This window comes from Xiphophorus couchianus, chromosome 20 (genome assembly GCF_001444195.1).
Source record: "Xiphophorus couchianus chromosome 20, X_couchianus-1.0, whole genome shotgun sequence".
In the NCBI taxonomy this organism is placed as follows: Eukaryota; Metazoa; Chordata; class Actinopteri; order Cyprinodontiformes; family Poeciliidae; genus Xiphophorus; species Xiphophorus couchianus.
The window spans coordinates 8,134,526-8,153,564 of NC_040247.1; the positions used below are offsets into that span (position 1 = coordinate 8,134,526).

General features: G+C 35.6%; 2 protein-coding genes across 2 annotated transcripts; both read right to left on the bottom strand.

Annotated features, from left to right (window-relative positions):
* Positions 1-7,257: 7,257 nt before the first annotated feature.
* Positions 7,258-8,924, bottom strand: LOC114134865 (transcription factor HES-5-like). Its single transcript, XM_028001715.1, has 2 exons — positions 8,838-8,924; positions 7,258-8,731 (listed from the first exon to the last, which is right to left on the bottom strand). The coding sequence occupies exons 1-2, from the start codon at positions 8,898-8,900 to the stop codon at positions 8,408-8,410; spliced, it is 387 nt and encodes a 128-aa protein (XP_027857516.1). The 5' UTR covers positions 8,901-8,924; the 3' UTR covers positions 7,258-8,407.
* Positions 8,925-13,120: 4,196 nt separating this feature from the next.
* On the bottom strand, positions 13,121-14,523 carry LOC114134928 (transcription factor HES-5-like). The gene is made up of 2 exons (XM_028001799.1): positions 14,443-14,523; positions 13,121-14,329 (listed from the first exon to the last, which is right to left on the bottom strand). Exons 1-2 carry the CDS (start codon positions 14,503-14,505, stop codon positions 13,901-13,903), a joined length of 492 nt encoding a protein of 163 aa, XP_027857600.1. The 5' UTR covers positions 14,506-14,523; the 3' UTR covers positions 13,121-13,900.
* Between the last annotated feature and the right edge of the window lie 4,516 nt (positions 14,524-19,039).

Genomic DNA, 19,039 nt, shown 5'->3' on the forward strand with positions numbered 1-19,039 from the left:
GCTCATCCTCCGCCTTAAACACCAGTTCTCCACACATCAGATATGTATAAAAGCTGCTGGTGTCAGAAGTAGTTTCCTGTCTCCGGCAAATGATGGAGGACAGATGATATAGCTGAGTTCCATTTTTTACAGGAACGTCAAGAACTGGGTCAGGTATCACAGGATGTCTGGTATCGTCTGGACTGTCTGGCCATGGCAGTATCAGGGTCATCACATCAGTGTCATTAAAAAAACAATCCCTCTTTTTGTTGGACTTGCAGCTGTCGCAACTTTCTGACATTCCACTCCAATAATTCTCCAGAAGAGTTGATGTGGTGTCATTTTGTTGTTCCTTTGTCAGAGGAATGATAGGACCAAGGTTGCGAATAATTCGTGAACACTTCTGACATTGTTCACAGTAGTCAGTTGTATACAGCTTAGAGTTTGTGTATATGTCACACTGGGCCAGATAGTGCAACATGTAAAACAAAAGGACTCCTGGCTTGTCCTGATGTTTTACATCCTTAATCTTCAGAGTTTCAACGAGTTCATTCTGAACAGCAAAGATTTCATGTGGAGGGAAGTCTCTTCCTGGATGGTACATTGCTGTAAAGAAACACCTCGCAAACAATGGTGTCTCTGCAAAAAGTTCCGAAATCTCCTCAGGATACTGAGCCACAAACCTTCTGACAATAGTCAAGTTCATGATGCTTTGTGTTGTGGCATTCATCCAGCTGTTAAAAAAGGAGTTGGAGAATTTGCAAAAGTACATTCCTGGGTAAATATTTACATCCATGGCGTCGAAATCATTGGTGTCATTTTGATTTCCATCTTCTGAGTTTTCTTCGTCAGAAGACGATTCCTCTGATGAAGAAAACTTATACACTTCTCCAAAATCTGTCCACATATCCTCTGCATTTGGGCTTCCAGAACAAACTTCCTCATCCTTAGTGGAAGCATCAACGTCCTTAGCGTAAATGCTATCGTAATGGTCAGGGTCAATTTCAATGTCATCTGTAGAGCTTTCTTCATCTGAAGACCATTCTTCTGATGAGGAATACTCAGACACTTCATCAAAATGTGACACAACCTTTGCAGCATTTTTGCTTCCAGAGTCAACTTCCTTAGGTGAATCATCCATATCTTTAGTATCCAGGTTCTTAAAGTGGTCTGTGTAATTTTTAATTTCACCCATTGAGTTTACATCAACTGAAGCGGTTTCTTCTGTTGATATATTTTCAAAGACTTTTTCAAAGTTCATCAGATTTTTCTTGCTGTCACAGCTTTCTTTCACGGCCATTTGTTCAACAAAATCGTCAAAGTATTCTGAGGTGTCATCAATGTTCATTTCTGTATCCCCAGAGTAGATTTCAAATTCCAGCTCCATTTTGTTATCAGGAAGACAGACGTTTTCCAAAGCAGCAATGTATCCAGATGTGTTGACTGTCAAATGCGTATTGATGGTAACTTCCTCAAATTTAGAGGAAGCATCAATGTCCTTCTGACCTTCAGGAAAAATGTCAGAACCCAAGTACTTCCCTGTCTTATCCTCTTCGAATTCTCCTGAAATTCCATCAACTTTTACATTGTCTTCGGCGACAATGTCAAAACCAGAGTACTCAAATCCTTCATCTTCAGATGAGCTCTCTGCTGAGGCATTACTGTGTTTTTCATTGTCTTCTGCGACAATGTCAAAACCAGAGTACTCAAATCTTTCATCTTCAGATGAGCTCTCTGCTGAAACATCACTGTGTCTTACATTGTCTTCGGCAACAATGTCAAATCCAAAGTACTCAAATCCTTCATCTTCAGATGAGCTCTCTGCTGAAACAACACGGTGTTTTACACAGTCTTCAAAGAAATCTTCAAATCCAAAGTACTTATGTCGTTCATCTTCAGATGAGCTCCCTGCTGAAACATCACTTTGTTTTACATTGTCTTCGGCGACAATGTCAAAATCAAGGTGTTTTGTACTTTCGTCAGTTGAGCTCTCTGCTGAAATGTCTTCATCTTTTATCCGATATCCCAGCAACTTCTCTACTCCCTTCGTGACAAGAAACCCAAGGCCCCAACCGATAGTTAAAATCATTTTGACTGCAGTTGAAATGGTTTCTAAAATCACTGTCCGAAATCGTCTCTCTATCAAAGTGTTGTACCTCCAACGACGATGAAAAGCAAACTGAGAATTCTTGTATTCCAAATGATAATAATAATCATTTGTACCTTTATGACATCATCGATGACAACATAGATGATATGATGATGTCAAATGACCTGTGTCAGGTTCTTGTTTGTTTTAGTTGCTATGGAAACACCAGGAGTTATGTATGAGATAAGACTACTGTCAATTAAAAATGCATGTGTAGACATCTAAATTTGTGAATTTAAGTCAATAAATGTGCATAAATGTAAGTTTTGTATTTGTCCTGTTTTTCAACTCATACGTACGTGTAATTTTACCTATGAGAATACTCGTAAACAAATAAATTGATACAAGTGTTTTTGATAGGTTTTATAGAGAGTAAGTATTTTTCTAGAAGTTAGACACACATCAGTCACATTTAGAAACTGGCTCTAAACCATCTGCTTGATCTATTTTGAACTGGGAGTGAGGAGGATCCTCTTCAACTTATCATGTCTTGCCTTAATTACTTGCTCTGTTCATAAGGAAAACATTTAACGACATCTAATAATTACATTATTTTTTTTACATTTGAACTCCGTGAAAAGGATGATTCACCAAACAGATCATCAGCCAACGAATTTTTTTGTCTAATCTCACCTTATTTATTTATTTTTTAATTTTTTCTCATTTTCTAACACCCCCATCTCAGCCTCTTCACTGTGTTTTTATGAATCGCCCCTTTCAGAGATCTTCTGTTTACTCTTACCACTGCAGCATAAAGTGACACCCTACCCAAAACATTTGCAATGGAGATTTTATTCTTGAGTTTAGTTCTTTGGTTGTGTAGCGTCCCGGTTGAAAGGATGGTCTCTCAAACTGATGGTTCACAGTCCTTTATTCTACAGCCTTTGTGTGTGAACACACCGTAAGAGCTACAAAATATACAAATAAAATACCATTAGTAACTCAAACAGTGTTGTTCTAACCTTTTACCTTAACATCGAATCTTTTACCTTATGTAATTTCTCATGCTATAATTATGTGTTACAATACACGTATGTTATGAAATAAAATACAACGTATTTCAACTGTTGACCGTTGACCAAAGAATATTAGCACTATCTAGTGGCAAAACAAAACAGTCACACTCAATAGCGAACTACAAGTTCCGCAGGAAAACTGAACATATATTTAGACAACAAAACACTCGCCTTGTTCCCTCATCAACCAAGCGCCAATTAACTGATTGTCTACACCTAAATTTGAATTACTCCGTAATGATCTCCCTTTCGCTCCGACTCGTGCGCGCGCTCACTCCGCGATGACCGAGCAGTTGTCAGTTTGCCACCTTTCCGTTCCAGGCCCTTTCACAATAAAAGCATAGACTGTCATGTCAACAAATACTCCTTATTTACATGAGGAAACACAAAATACTAGTAAGGTCATTTACAGATTGCATTGCAAGACCAGCTAATGTGGTTCTTCCAGGTTAGCTGCGTTTTGTCGCCCTCTCCTGGTCATTGTTGAGTAAATGAGTTTTTTTCCCCCCTGTTGTGTTATTATACATGTACAGTAAAATTATAGCAAAAGGTTAAAGATAATTATGAAATTAACTTAAAGTTGTTAAACTAGATAAAAGTGGATCATTCAACACATTTCTCTGGCACTTCACAGGACGGTCATTTGAAACTCAGCAGACAAAAGATGAGGCTCAATTTGAAAGTGCTGAACTATTGAACTTGATCTTCTACAAATCCTGTTATAACGTTGTAAAAGTGCAGGTCAGATCTTCCATTTTCATTGAATTGCATTTAAATAATTATTGAATTGCTGTCATTTCCTAACACAAGATGTCTCAAAGCCACGTTATTTCACTGAACAGTGTGTGTTTATTAATGATAATATGTCAGATCTTAAACGGATGTCTGTGTGAATCCTGAATCTGCTCCAAATGTTGCTACGTTTTAAAGTTTCTTCTCCAAACTTATTGTTTTCTCACTGGCTGATCATTTTCAACTTTTTCATTCAGCCCCCATCCTTTCTCTGTTACATCTGATATATATTTTGTTCCCCTTTTATTCAGACTTAAAAACTTTACTGAGCTGGTTATCTGCATCAGTGTTTGGGTGTAACAATACTGTTCAGAACTATTTGACGACAATCAGTTGTTTGTTTCACTTTTTCCTTTATTCAGAGCTTACAACGTCACAAAGTTCCAAAAAGGCAAAATAAATGTCTTCAAAATCCCTAAATCAGTGTCCGGGCGTTATATCAGTGTTTGCAGACCAGGTGACACTGACTTCAGGAAGTGATGACTACAGCGTTTCTCCACTAAGCCTTTCGACAGTTCTGAGGAGGATTGGATGTGCTGACCATGTGTGCAGTTCCACCAGTGGTTTGCTAATTGCTGTTGGCTAGTCTTTTGGAGCTGGGTGAGGTTCCTCATCATATAAAGACCTTAATTACTTTATAGCTGTGGAATTACCCAAAATAATTTGAGGGGTTTTGTCCAAGACATCTCCCACCTTCAACATTTGCCGGTTGTTAGGTGTTAGTGTTAGTTTCTGATCATTAAAAAATTGTTTAAAACCAGAAAAGAAACTACTGGAAAATTTCTAATTGAGAATGTTTCAAGTCACCACAATTACAAATGCAGTCAGATGAAGGTTTGGTTAAAGTTTCATCTTATTTTAATGTAGAAAATAAGATTTCAGTTTCAATTAACTACTTAAGGATAAAATAACCTAATTGAATCAATCAGTCAAGTTTATTTGTATAGCACATTTCAGCAGTTCAAAGAGCTTTACGTCATACAAAAACACAATAAATTATTGCTCAATAAATATACCGTACATCATTAAAATAAGCTAATCCAGTAATATTTGGCCAATGTGATCTTCTATTAGCTTTAGTCAGCCTAGTGGAGAGTCAGTAGACGTCTACCAAGGCCTCCATAGAACTTTAGGATCTGGATCTTCATCTTTACTGTGAACTGAGGAGCTCAGAGAAACTTCAGCCTCATTGGCATCAAAACTAGCCTTGGAGTTTTTAAGTCGGTTCAGCTGTTTTTTCTGTTGCTGGTTCTGCTGCAGCAGCTTGGTCAGGAAGCAAACTGTCATCTCCAGGATGTCTGCTTTCTCCAGCTTTGACTCTGGCTGCTGTTTGAGGAACTCTGGACCCAGGAGAGAGTTGAGCTGCTCGATGCTGCTGTTGATTCGCTCTCTTCGTAATTTTTCCACCAGAGGCTTTCTGAGCTGTAGAAACAAGAGAAAAATCATTAGTAAACCTATCCTGGAATGTGCTTTTGTTATTAACATAAAAAAGTCCAAATAGTAAAGAACTTTAAAAGAATCAGTCCTACATTGTGGTTCAGAGTCAGATGCTCCTTAGAGTTGGTCATGGTGGCAGTGGTTGTAGTTGCCATAGTTGGATCTCTGTGCTGTGTGTTCTCTATAGAGAGAATCTGATCACTACTTCCTTCATCCCTCCTATTTATAGTCCCACATCTCCATATAAATGTGTGGGTTTTGGTTGGGATGAATTTTCTCACAGTCTGAACCAATCAGACAGCACGCTTCCATTCATTTATTGAGGATAATTGTTGGGTCTCAAGGGAGCAGATGGAGACCTGAAGGGAGACACAGAAAAACATATGAAGCTCTTTAACTGGGAAAGTGATGAGGCTCCACACAAAGGACATTTAATTTTTATGCCCAATATTTTTGTCATCTAGATATAATGGGAGAGAGAACAATCTGTTTCCATGTAAGAAAAAGATAATTATATTAGTCATTCATAAATCTCTTTGATGTTGCATTGCATATACAAAAAAACAAACATAAGACAATAGCTCTGTGGTATTACTTGTACTGTCAATGTATTTTTTGTCAGAAAAAGCATTGAAAAACTGCAAACGAAGGTGCAGATATCCAGATGCAGACAGCACGTGGCTTAGAGGCTGCATGAGGAGAAGATCGATGGGAGGTTCCCACACTTCCTCCCCGTGCTGTGGTCAGTGGAGCATAAAGGGATTTCTGAAACAGATGCTGGCTATGTGTTGCTATAGAAACGGTGTTACATCACCAACCATCTGGAGGGAAATTACCCCATTGCCTGGCTATAGGAATGTGTCTAATTTAAAATTCTATGAAAAAATATAGCTTTGATTTGCTCTGTCATATTCATTGATTGCAACAATTCAGAATCACTGATTATTATCAATTCAATCAATTATCAATTAATGATTTCCAGATAGACAATTGTGGCTGGCTGGGTAGTCACTTCTGCTGCAGTTTGAATGATTCTCATTCACCTCCAGAGTATTTTCTTATGTCTTTTTGATAAACAGAAAGATAAACTTCCCTCTCTAGAAGGAAAATATGAACCGTGGCATTAACAGCATGACATGGACATTGGAGTCTGAGACTACTTCTGGGGGCAGAAAATAGGGGAGCATATTTAATTTCCCTCACAAACTCTGTTGTTATTTAAATTGAATATTGGCATTTAGGAATAAAATGTAATCAATGTCAGTTCTGTGGAAAGGATGACTTCCAATTTGTATGTGTAACTTTTTCCTCATTTCAAAATGAGGAAAGCTTTTAAAAAGCTTTTACTATTGCTCTGTATAAGAAGAAAACAACCATGAATGAAACATTATAACTGCGATAACAGTTACATGTGTTTAAATTTGGGCATCAACATGTGACACAAATTGTCTAAAAATGAAAGTTGGGGAACCTTCAGTAATTACACTGTGGGAATCAAATTAATTATTTGAATGTAATCTGATTATCTGCAGTATTCAAATTACATTCTGGGTTAGGTTATCAGTACTATTCACAAAAAAAGCATTTATTTTTCAAATGTTGCTTGTTATGGGATAATTAGAGATGGCATAAGCAGTTATGGTAACAGAAAAAACTAAGCTGTTTTGACCTGAGATTGACATGATTTCAGGAATACTTATTTAACATCCCTCATCAAAACTGGAATCTGAGTTTATGAGAACATGTTTCTAATTACTCACAATGCACCAAATGGTTGTTTTTCTTATGTAACTAAACATATAGTAATAAAAATGATTAAATATAGAAAAGGAACCATAATGTATACATAAAGTTGTCAGAAATACAACAGAAACACCATTATTGAGGATTTGGTTGTGTTTATTACCTCAAACACTTGAAGTTGTGAAACTCCATACAAATCTGATGAAACATCAAACATCAACTTGTAGATTTCTACAAGACAGTGTACTCAGAGAGAGTAAAGGAACAACATCTTTATAAAAGATAAACAACTTGAAGAACTCACTGTTCTTTGAAATTTTGCAAACGTGTAAAAAAAAGCTCTTCACTTTAAAAAGAGAAGATAGACATCTTTTTTCTGACCTAAACCGATCACATCAGTTTTAAAGCCACTATTTGATGAAGCAAATATTATCAGAACAAAACTGTTCAACATAAAACACAGTTAAAAAATAAACCGATCTTAAAATAGATCATGTTGCTGTAATCCCACAAAGTGATAACAAAATGTTCAGAAGAATAACATTTTTGATATCTGATCGAATATGATCAAAGTGTCCACTGTATCAACCACAGAAAAGAAAGTACAATTCATAAAATTGCGTTATCATTATACTTCTAAGAAGTAAAGTATTGGCATTAGGAGTTTAGAAAATATCTGTTTGGCGTAATCAAAGAGATTAAAAGTCAAATAGGAAACTCGTCCTTCAAAGGAACTTTTCATCGCAGCAATAAACAGAAATCAAACTACAAAAGGTATTACCTTAGTATTATAGTCAAATAACATTGGCAACAAGAATTAGTTCATGCAATATGCACCAAAACTCTTCATGTTATTTCCTAAGAATATTACATCTTGCACTGAAAGAAAATTAATCACGAGGCTTCATATATAGAAGCAATTTTTCTTCACAAACAGAAGATCAAGTTCTTAAAATTTCACAATTTAGTTCAGTAATCTTGACCAATATGGTATTGTTACTGTACAGAACATGATAAATGTTATCAGTATTATTATTTACCCTAAGGTACAGTAAAAACAGATTGCAATTCAATCTATGAAATTTCATACAACATGCATAAGATTATTTTCCTTCTCAACACAATAGATGCTGAAGCAATTTCTGCTGGAAATATAATAAAAAAAAATGCAACAAAATGTACATACATTATAAAAACTCTGTTTAAACAGAATTTTAAATAATCCTCTCTGTTTCTAAGAATAGTCATATTTGACCAATGTGATCTAGTAGCATCTACATTCAGTAGATTTCTACCAAGGCCTCCACAGAACTTCACAATCGGGATCCTCGTCTGTGATGCTCTGAACTGTGGAGCTCAGAGAGATTTCAGCCTTGGTCAGGTTGTCATCAAAACAAGCCTTAGTGCTTTTAAGACGGTTCAGCTGTCGTCTCTGTTGCTGGTTCTGCTGCAGCAGCTGGGTCAGGAAGCAAACTGTCATCTCCAGGATCTCTGCTTTCTCCAGCTTGGAGTCTGGTTGCTGTTTGAGGAACTCTGGACCCAGGAGAGACTTGAGCTGCTCGATGCTGCTGTTGATTCGCTCTCTGCGTAACTTTTCCACCAGAGGCTTTCTGAGCTGTAGAAAGAATAGAGAAGTCATTAATAAACCTATCATGGAATGAAATGTTGCTGTTAGTAGAAAAAGCTTAAATATTAACAGGTTTTCTGAGAATCTAACTTACCTTGTGGTTCAGAGCCAGATGCTCCTGAGAGTTGGTCATCGCTGCAGTGATTGTAGGTGCCATTATTTGGTGTTGATGCTGTGGAGGTCTCTGAAGAGAGAATCTGATCTCTGCTGGCTGCCGGCTCCTATTTATAGTCCCAGATCTCCATATCAATGTGTGGGTCTCTCTCTGGTTGAGCTTTCCCACAGTCTGAGCCAATCAGATCTTCTAGACAAACAATGGGCATGTGGGGCACTAACATGCTGTCGTTAATGCCTGCAGGGATAATTGTTAGATTTGAGAAAGAGCAGGTGGAGCAGACTCGCAGCACTTTGTGTCAATGTGGGAAAGTAGTGACCCTGGAAGCTGATATGCTCCCTAAGGTGGAGATCAATGGAGTTAGAATAACAGCACACTTTTAAATTTAACATTTCCAAACTGAAACAAAACAGCTTTCAGATTCAGAGAAAATAAACATTGATTGGTTAAAACTAAAAATAATATATAAAGTAACAAAAGTTTATTTTTCTTTATTCTAAAATAATTCACGTTTTTAGTTTTATAGCAGAATTACATGAAAAGGAAGAATCATATGAAGTGTCATTAATAATTTAGCATGGTAGAAATCATTAAAAATACAATTCATGTCAATTAGCATGCTGAGGTCCAGATGCAGCTGAGTTTTGGCACGTGCCCTTTTTGAGCAGCAGCGTAATTATTAACCGACACGTGCCTTGTAGCCAGTGTGAGTAGCATGTTGAGCTGAGTTTCCCACACTGAGTGTCTGCTGTGATTAGAGAACCACAAAAGGCACGTCTGTGACAGGTGGTCTTAGACACAGAGCATTACATCACCAACCATCTGGAGGGAGAAGAACCCATTGATGGCTTTGACAATTTATATAGGCCAAATTCAAGTAAGAACTATGTACTAGCCTGTACAAAAATGTTTTTTGTTAAATTTTAGCACTGTAATTATCTCAAATTGTTACCCCATGATCAAAATTGTAAACACCCTCATAAAATGAAGTCTGGTTCCACTTCTAAACAATGGAACAGTCTTTGGGGACACAATGTCTTGAAGTGTGTCAAATCTCTCAGGAGAACTAGTAATTTGCTACAAGTGTATCTCATTCACCTACATTATTAGTATCCAGAGTTAGTTGTATTACTTTGCAACATTTTCCATAGCATTTTATTGTTGTGATCTGTTGTAATATGTAGATGTGTTGATTTATTACTTTTTTTTTTTTTTTACATATTTATGAAATTTTACCTGAATGTAAGTAGCCATAGAAACTTGTCCCACTTTTTTAAAATTGTAAAGATGAGGATAACGTAAACAGAATAACTGGAGATTTTCACAAGTGTTTGAATTCAGGTTGGTTAATTTGGACATAAAATGTGATTTCACATTCTTTTTCCTTAAAGAAAAGAAAATTTGGAAAGAAAAAGCATATTTTGTCCAAATATATGTATATGTATTTAAATATATGAAAATATTTTTTATTTATATTGTCAATAACAATATAAAATGTACTTCTTTATAGAATCAATTTAAATATAAACAATTGTATAAAAAATGTGCTTACATAAAATCGATCATAAGTTCTAAGTAAATCAGAATTTAATAACGGTTCATTCTAAAGATGCTACAGAATTTAAGTGGGCAGTGATATGCAACTTTCTTTAAATATCAACAATGAAGGATGTAGTGCCATCTAGAGGTACACAAAACAAATTGTAAATAACTGAATTAGCTACACCTTTCCACTAAACTGTAGTGGCCCCAAAAAACAGTGGAAGCACCAAGAAGATTGTAATGAAGTTTGAAAATCTTTTCTTTGACACCCTTTTATTCATTTTATTTTTCTTTTGTTTGCTATATTGTTTAAGCTATGTCTTCTACTCTGATGGAGTAATATTGTACATAGAAAAATGTAAAAGTGTCAAAGCCACCCTTTCAAAAATATTTCCCTCTACATTATCCTCTTTCAGGTCAGTAATTACAAACTACAAAGTTGTTCTGTAAACTTGTAAATCAGTTTTGTGTTGCATTTTTTCTTCTCATATCATTAATGAGCCCATTTGTTAGTCTCAATGGTGACGAAGTGCTGTGGAGAATCATGATTTCAACAAGTACCTCTCAATCCCCTGTTTGAGAGGTTATTTTTATGAGTACACTACTGTTTTTACTTTAGGTTTCTCCTTTGGCGTCTGGTCTTAATATTGCTTCGGTATTAAAAATCCAATATTCATAAAATGTTTAATGGTGAATTGTCTTTTGTTTGAATATATTTCTGTTGTTAAAATCAATTTGTGCCATTAAGCCAGAACTTAACATATATGTGGAAGTGGTAAGATTCCTGTGAATGAATACATTAAAGAAACTGAATTGGCAAAAATATATATTTGGGAGAAACAAACCTACAGAAATATTAACTTTGTAAAAAAGTAACAGATTTACCTAAGTGAGGCTGAAAACAACTTGTGTATCTGGAGCTGGGCTCCTTTGTAATCTGTCTCCCTTCAGGTCAAAGGTCGGGATCTATTGTCCCACAGCGACTCTGTGAGTGAGCCTTTTCTGTTTTCCCACACTCCGTCCTATGATGAGAGGAACAATAGAAGTGTGCCTCATTATGCAAAGCATAAGGCAATCATGACCTCTTTAAGGAGGGTCATTGTTATTCAGTATTTCACTTTCAAACATCTAAAAGTGAAGGTTCTGCACAAAGACATAAAAATTTTTCACAGTTTTGATTTTTTTCAATTGCAAGAACAAAATGGCATTAAAATTGTTACAAATCAGAGCAGAATCTCCTCAGTGTGTGCTCTGTGTGCCACTAAATAGGCTGTTGCCTCTGTCAAACAAACATAATGAAATTTGTGCTTACTAAGAGAAACTTGTACATAAAACATGTACCTTTATTAACTACAATAGATTCTATGATCCTAGTTTAATTTGGTTAATAGAATATTTTTGAAATTAATGGTTATTTTAGATATTTTACTTATTGTCATACTTTTTGAATTGTAATTAGTATTTTTCTTCCATATCAAATGTTTAAACACATTTAAGAGGGAAGGGGCTGCTTTTCGACACGTGCCAAATCCCTTTGGAGATTGGTCGACTGCTGGTGAGGTTGATTATGTTAATTACGTAAAACTCCTCTTCAGGGCTTTTTCATTCACTGCTGATTAAATGAAATCCGCTCATCCACCTAAACCTAAATGTACCCTCTTTCCATATTTCTTTAAAACATTTAAAGTTGTTCAAATTTAAAATTTCTTAAGACATTAGGTCTAAAAGAAAATCATTCCTATCTCAATTGAAATCAACATTTGACAACATAACTGTTATTAAATTTTCACTAAATCTTTTGCTGTGTAATGAGTTTTGTAGGTCACTAAAACTGAATAAGCAAACTGAATCATCATCAAAGATGCATACTGTTATATAAGATTTAGCTTTCAAAGATTTATCTTTTAGCTTTAAAAACCTTTAAAAGTTGAAAAGGCTTCAGTATTGAAGTTTGTATTAGGCAGGTAAAATTAAAGTAACAAATGCTAACAATTCAATAATACAAAAAATATTTAGACAACATTGAAGCAATAAAATCACAAAATAAGGCAAGATTTCACTACATTCATGTTAAAAATAATTTTCTCTTTAAAGAAGGAGCTATTTTTAGTGTGCAAAGGTGCAAAATGAGTTAAGAATAAAAAAGCAGAAATCAACTGGATTACTAAAACATGAAAGAACGCATTCTGATGTAGGCCTTTTACAGTTAGTGCTCAGTCTCTCAGTTAACCTGTTTCTCCTCAGGTCAAAGGTCCAGATCTATTGCCCTACAATGACTTTTATCTGGTTTCCCACTCTATTGTTCTGTAGGAACAATAGAAGTGTGCATCATTAAGCACATTAGGTACACTGTCATGACTCTTTTTAATGGGGGGACACGTCAACACATTTTTTTTTTATTTCTAACATTGGCATTTAAATCAACACATAAAACAATGCTGTGACACAATTTGTAGTTTAGTTTTGCTGAGTCTTTTTGAGACTTTTTATACAGAAGTAACTGAATATATAGTTGAAACCAGATGTTGACATAGATTGTATAAAACATTCTTTTTCCTCATTGTGTGAGTAGCTGCTCAACCTACATAAGTAGAGTTGTGAAGCCTAAGTCACTGATTATCAATTTATGATTATTGCCTGGTCTAAATTTATAAATTTTACTTATTTGTTACTTAAAAACCCAAAGGTAGTAAAAAAAAAGTGCAATGATGTGATTTTAGTTTCAGCTCAGTTGTTTATTAAAGGCACAATGAGACAGAAAGTACAGAAGTTTCTGCAGGAAGTGATGACACATCACAACAACTTGTCGATTTCAACAAGAAAAAGTCTAAAGATAAGAGAAACATCTTTTTTAAAGACAAATGACAATACAGTATTTTCAAATACAACTCATATTATTGATTAAATGTTTAACAAAGTTAAAAAATAGACTGACCTTACAACAGATCACATAATGACTAAGCCTAACTTAAATGTGAGACCATCACACCAAAGCATTTACAAAGTAACATTAGAAATGAACTATTGTCACAGATCCTTTAGTAAATTTTCAAGCATCAGTTGAAAAAATCACTCAAAAACCAACATGGAGTTTTCACTGGGAGGGTGTTGTAACTTATTAGGTGATATACAAAGACATAAAAGTTGCACAGAAGGTAATTCTGCTAACTCAGAAAAAGTTCAAAGAAATTTGTCCTACAAAAAAGAAGACAATTTCATTTTTGACCATTATGATCAGTACTAAACAATTTGTAGTAAATCACAGAATTACAGAGAAATCCCAATTGCAAAGACAATTTGATTTGCAATACATTTCTTTTGTTAAAAGAAAACACAATGTTGTTTCCACAGGAAATGTGATAATATGCATCATAAAAGCACAATTAAATTAAATGCTTATTTTCATTCAATAGAAGTAGTCCAAAGAAACACATGTCAGTACATGTTCTGTCTACCAGTCTGGTATACTTTTTCAGGCAATGACCTCAGGCTGTCGATGTCTACCATGGCCTCCAGGGGGTGCTGGTGGTTGGACTCTTGACTTTATTGATACTTGTCTGGACTGTGTAGTTCACAGAAGAGAATTTTGCCTCTTTCAGGTTCTTCTCAGAGGAAGTCTGCAGCTTGCTGAAGTTGTTCAACAGTTTCTTCTGGGACTGCGTCTTCAGTTCGTCTTTGGAGAGGAAGTTTGTCACCTCTTGGACACATCTGGCATAGCCTAACTCAACAGCTCCTGTGTCTAGAGCTGGATGCTGCTGCTGCTTCTGCAGTTGTCTCAGGAAGAAAACGGTCATCTCCAAGATGTCTGCTTTCTCCAGCTTAGACTCTGGCTGCTGTTTGAGAAACTCTGGAGCCAAGAGAGACTTGAGTTGCTCGATGCTGTTGTTGATTCGCTCTCTGCGTAGTTTCTCTACCAGAGGCTTTCTGAGCTGCAGAAACAAGAACAATGCAGTTATTAAACTCATTCTGCAGTGTGGCATTGGTATCAACATTTACAAAGTCCCACAGATGATAATTATGCTTCTTTGAACTTCATATTTACCTTGTGGTTCAGAGTCAGATGCTCCTGAGAGTTGGTCCTTGCTGGGCTGATTGTGGGAGCCATATCAGGATCTCTGTTCTGTGGAGGTCTCTGTAGAGAGAATCTGATCTCTGATGGCTTCGTCCCTCCTATTTATAGTCCCACATCTCCATCTGAATGTGTGGGTCCTGGTTTGGAAGAAGTTTCCCACAGTCTGAACCAATAATGACACAGGCCAAGAAAGAATAGAAGTCTGCCCTGCCACATGCTCAGTGCTCATGTTAGTGGGGGACAATAGTTTGATCTCAGGGGAACAGGTGGAGGAGTGGTGGGAGATGGAGGGAAAGAGACACTGAGCTCTGTATGAATCTGGGAAAGAGGTGATTTCTCATGGAGATCAGATCTACTGCTTGATTCTGAGATCAGTTACATTGCACCAATTATCCTTTCTAACAAGTAAAACATATTTAGTAGTTTGTTTTATTTCTTGATATAGAACATTTGTCTTATGTCATAATTGCAGCTGTTTAAAATGACGTTTTACTTTTCATGGTTTCTATGAGAGGCTGTACATTGCATTTGTTTTACAAAGTTCCACATTATTTAGAATTTACTTTAAGCTGAGTCAAAATTTGCAGCAGCTGCACCCATCAATAGACTTGCCCACATTCTTATGGTTCGTGGTGTGAGGAGAAAGTTTCTCCCAGTTTCCCACACCCCAGTCTTTATTGGTGTGGTCAGTGCATTACAAAGGCACTTTGAAAGGAGTCTTGGGTGACAGATGCTGGACGTACGCTCTAACAGAGACACGTCTCTGATAGTCACCGACCATCTGGAGGGAAACCACCTGATTGGTTGCCTATCTGAGACAAATTTTATTGACTTCTTTAAGTGCAGCTTTACTATGGAGGTGGGAAGACACAACTGAAGTCTGCCAAATTTAGTTTTTGGGGTTAAAGACACATTGGTGTGCAATTTTTAAATGTATTTCTATTGTCTGTAAGCAGATTATAATAAAGAGAACTAAATAAATATATGTAATTAATATATACTGTATATACAGGGGTTGGACAATGAAACTGAAACACCTGGTTTTAGACCACAATATACGTATATAGGATTTGGTAGTTTGGTAGTTTTGAAGTTCTCAGTCAAATTACTTTGGATTTGGTTTTTGTTGGATTGGGTTTGTATTTATTTAACCTAAAACCACTTTAGGTGTCTTTACATAATCATTGTGACTACTTTATAGAAACACTTGTCCTGTTATATAATTAATCAGCAAGCATTCAACCATTTTTTAAATATGATCTCTGAATCTATTGTCCTTTAGGGACTCAGTGAGTGAGCTTCTCCTGGTTTCCCACAATCTGCCCTTTCACTGCTTTAACTAAGGGAACAAAAGAAATGTGTCACCTTATCCAACACACTGGTCATTCTAAAAGTTTTGATATTCAACACCTGGAGCAGAAGATTGCTCCAACTTGAAGATCCAGCAAGTCTGTCCTACTTACTTCCTTTCTTTTTCAAATAAATGCTTATTAATTAAGAACAGTACAAATTCATGATATAGTGAGGACAGAGTTTACTAAGAGTAAAAATAGGAAATGGATTTACAAATGACATTACTAGAGAAAGGTTTTTATTTGTGTTTTTAACCAGTACTTTATTTTGGAAACAATTATACAAAAGTGTAGTTTTCATGTGAGCACATTGGTTACCATACAACTGACCAATCAGGATCACATGAGGCAGTTGATTCATCATGGCTATAAATTGGTAACATGTTGAAGACTGCTTACTAAAATTTAATGAAATTCTAGTTTACTTTACAAATGACTCAAACGCCTTAGTTAACATTTGATGTTTGTATTGTCTAAGATCCTTTTCTGAAAGATTTGGAAAACTCTCGTTATATAATAATTTTTTATGTAGTTAATTTGAAATTACACTCATACTTCTGAGTCAAAGTTTTATCTATACATGTAACGAGTGGGATAGCAGCTGCTTTATGACACGTGCCAAATCCCTTTTGAGAACAGTTGACAAGACCGGTGGTGCTGATCATAATAAATGCTACTCTCCAGAGCTTTCCCACACTCCATAAATCCATGTGACCAAGAATAGATAAAAAGATTGCACTTGCCACTTTACTTTATTTTTGTCACTTTATTTGTTAATTTTAGGACTGATTTTTGTTAGAAAAACGCACAATATCAGAATAACTGAAAATATTTTACTGAAGCTTTTATTTCTGATTAAGTAAGTAGTAGGTGTCATACTGTTTGAGCAGACTTGTATAACATAGTAACAGAACATTTTATTTAACATTATCCCAAAAAATTCTATTGAAATGAAATAACTAAACAGTTGTTTTCATTTTCAATTTAAGCCGACACAAAAAATAGACGAATGAAAGGACTACAATAACATAGAAATAATATTATGTCATATATAGACCATATGATATGATATAATGTATCTTATATTGCTAGAGGAAAAAATCTGACATTTTCTTCTGCTGAAGGAAACATTCATTTGGTTTTTGATGTCTGCCAGTGTCCAGTTAGGGCAAAGGTTGAGCTCTATTGTCCCTCAGCGGTTCTGTGAGTGAGGTTCCTCTGGTTTCCCACACTCTATCTTTTCATTGGTGGAACAATAGACGTGTGCCTCATTATGCATCACATTAGTTGTACTCTGTGGCCTGATTGGGCAGAATCATTTAGTAACTTTGGTTATATGTCAATTTTGGTCAGTAGATATGCTACATTTATGGATTATGATTTGTTTGATTGATATCAAGGCACTACAGGGCTTTTGTAACCCCGCTGCTCATGATTCAAATATAGCATCTTTTGGAGTCTTTCATGGTCAAACCAATGTTGACCAAAAGGAGCACAAATGTATGTCTCAGATTTACTAAGAAAACATTTTAAATATCTCCAAGTATTTGGGGAAATAAGAGTATTTTCCCAAAAATAGATAGAAGTGAAACTTTTGAAAATAAGAGTTTGACATGGCCTATTCAAATTTTGGACTAATACCCGTTTAAGATGCTGTAACATGACCTGGAAACTTTTCATGGTTGAAATGTTTCCAGTAGAAAAAATGTGTTTTGCTTTTTTGTGTGTGTAAAAAACCCCAAAAAAACCATTGCCATTTATCATGAACACTTCATGGCAGTTGCTGATCCCAACAGAACTTTTTTTTTCCATAAATAAATCATTTCAGCTCTATATTTTATATTTACTTAAATTATCTTAGTCAAACCTAAAGCAAAGTGGAGAAAAACCCTAACCTTTACCTATAATACATATATTTAACTCATTTTGTACTCTCAGTAGAGTCATATAAATCTGATGATACATCACAAAAATTACTTGTAAACATTTTCAAGACAATTTACTCAAAAATTAGAGTAAATAGTAGTCTTTACAAAAGACACATATTATGATGAAAACAATAGTAGTTTTGCTTTACATGAAGTAAATAAGATAAGAGAAAATTTTCTACTTTTAAGAAAGCAATGATAAAAATGACTTTACAACAGGTCTTCTCAATATCATTTCAAACACATGATGGCAGATTATTAATTATACATAATTTTCATTTGAAACTACTATAATTCTGACAAGATCTATTTTTAGAAAAAAGGAAAATATAAAAAAAAAACTCATTACAAAGTAACACACAGTTTCCTTAAGGAAATACAGCACACCACATATATACACATAGTGAGAAATAGTGAAAACTTTCAGTAAATTCTGAAAGACCATCTACATCTTAAAGTATTCAGTGTTTGTTTGTCCAAACACTTGCTGCATTTTCTTTTTCCATTTAAAAGATTTGACTGCTATTTCCTTAGGAAACATATAGGAACAGTAACACAACGAATGTTTTATCATTTGTAGCATTTGTAATAATATACACCAATATGGTCTTATAGATATAACCTCAGTCTACACGCCCCTACTATGGCCCATAGAAGGCGCTGCTGTCTTTATAGACACTTGTCTGAGCTATAAAGCTCAAAGACCTAAGTTTCACAAGTTCTTCTCAGAGGAAAACTGGAGCTTGTTAAACTGGTTCAGCAGTTCTCTATGGGACTGTGTCTTCAGCTGGTCTTTGAACAGGAAGTTCTCCACCTCTTGGACACATCTGCAGCAGCATTAATCGGGTGAATGCTGCGGCTGCTTCTGCTGTCTTCTCAAGAAAAAAGCCAGAATGTGTGTTTTCCAAGTTGAAGTCTGCAGGAAAAAGGACAGTCATTAGTAAACCTGTTATTTATTATAGCTTTAGCCAAACCAGCTAATAACAGACTCTTCCTGAGTCTGATATTTACCTTGTGGTTCAGAGTCAGATGCTCCTGAGAGTTGGTCATCGTGGCAGTGATTGTAGGTAAAATGGTTGGATCTCTGTGCTGAAGAAATCTCTGTAGAGAGAATCTAATCTCTGTTGGCTTCATCACTCCTATTTATAGTCCCACATCTCCATCTGAATGTGTGGGTTTTGATCTGGATTGCGTTTCCCACAGTCTGAACCAATCAGATGCCTGAACAAGACAGAATAGAACTGAGGGTCCTCCACATGTCCATGATTAGAGCTCAACAGTTTGATC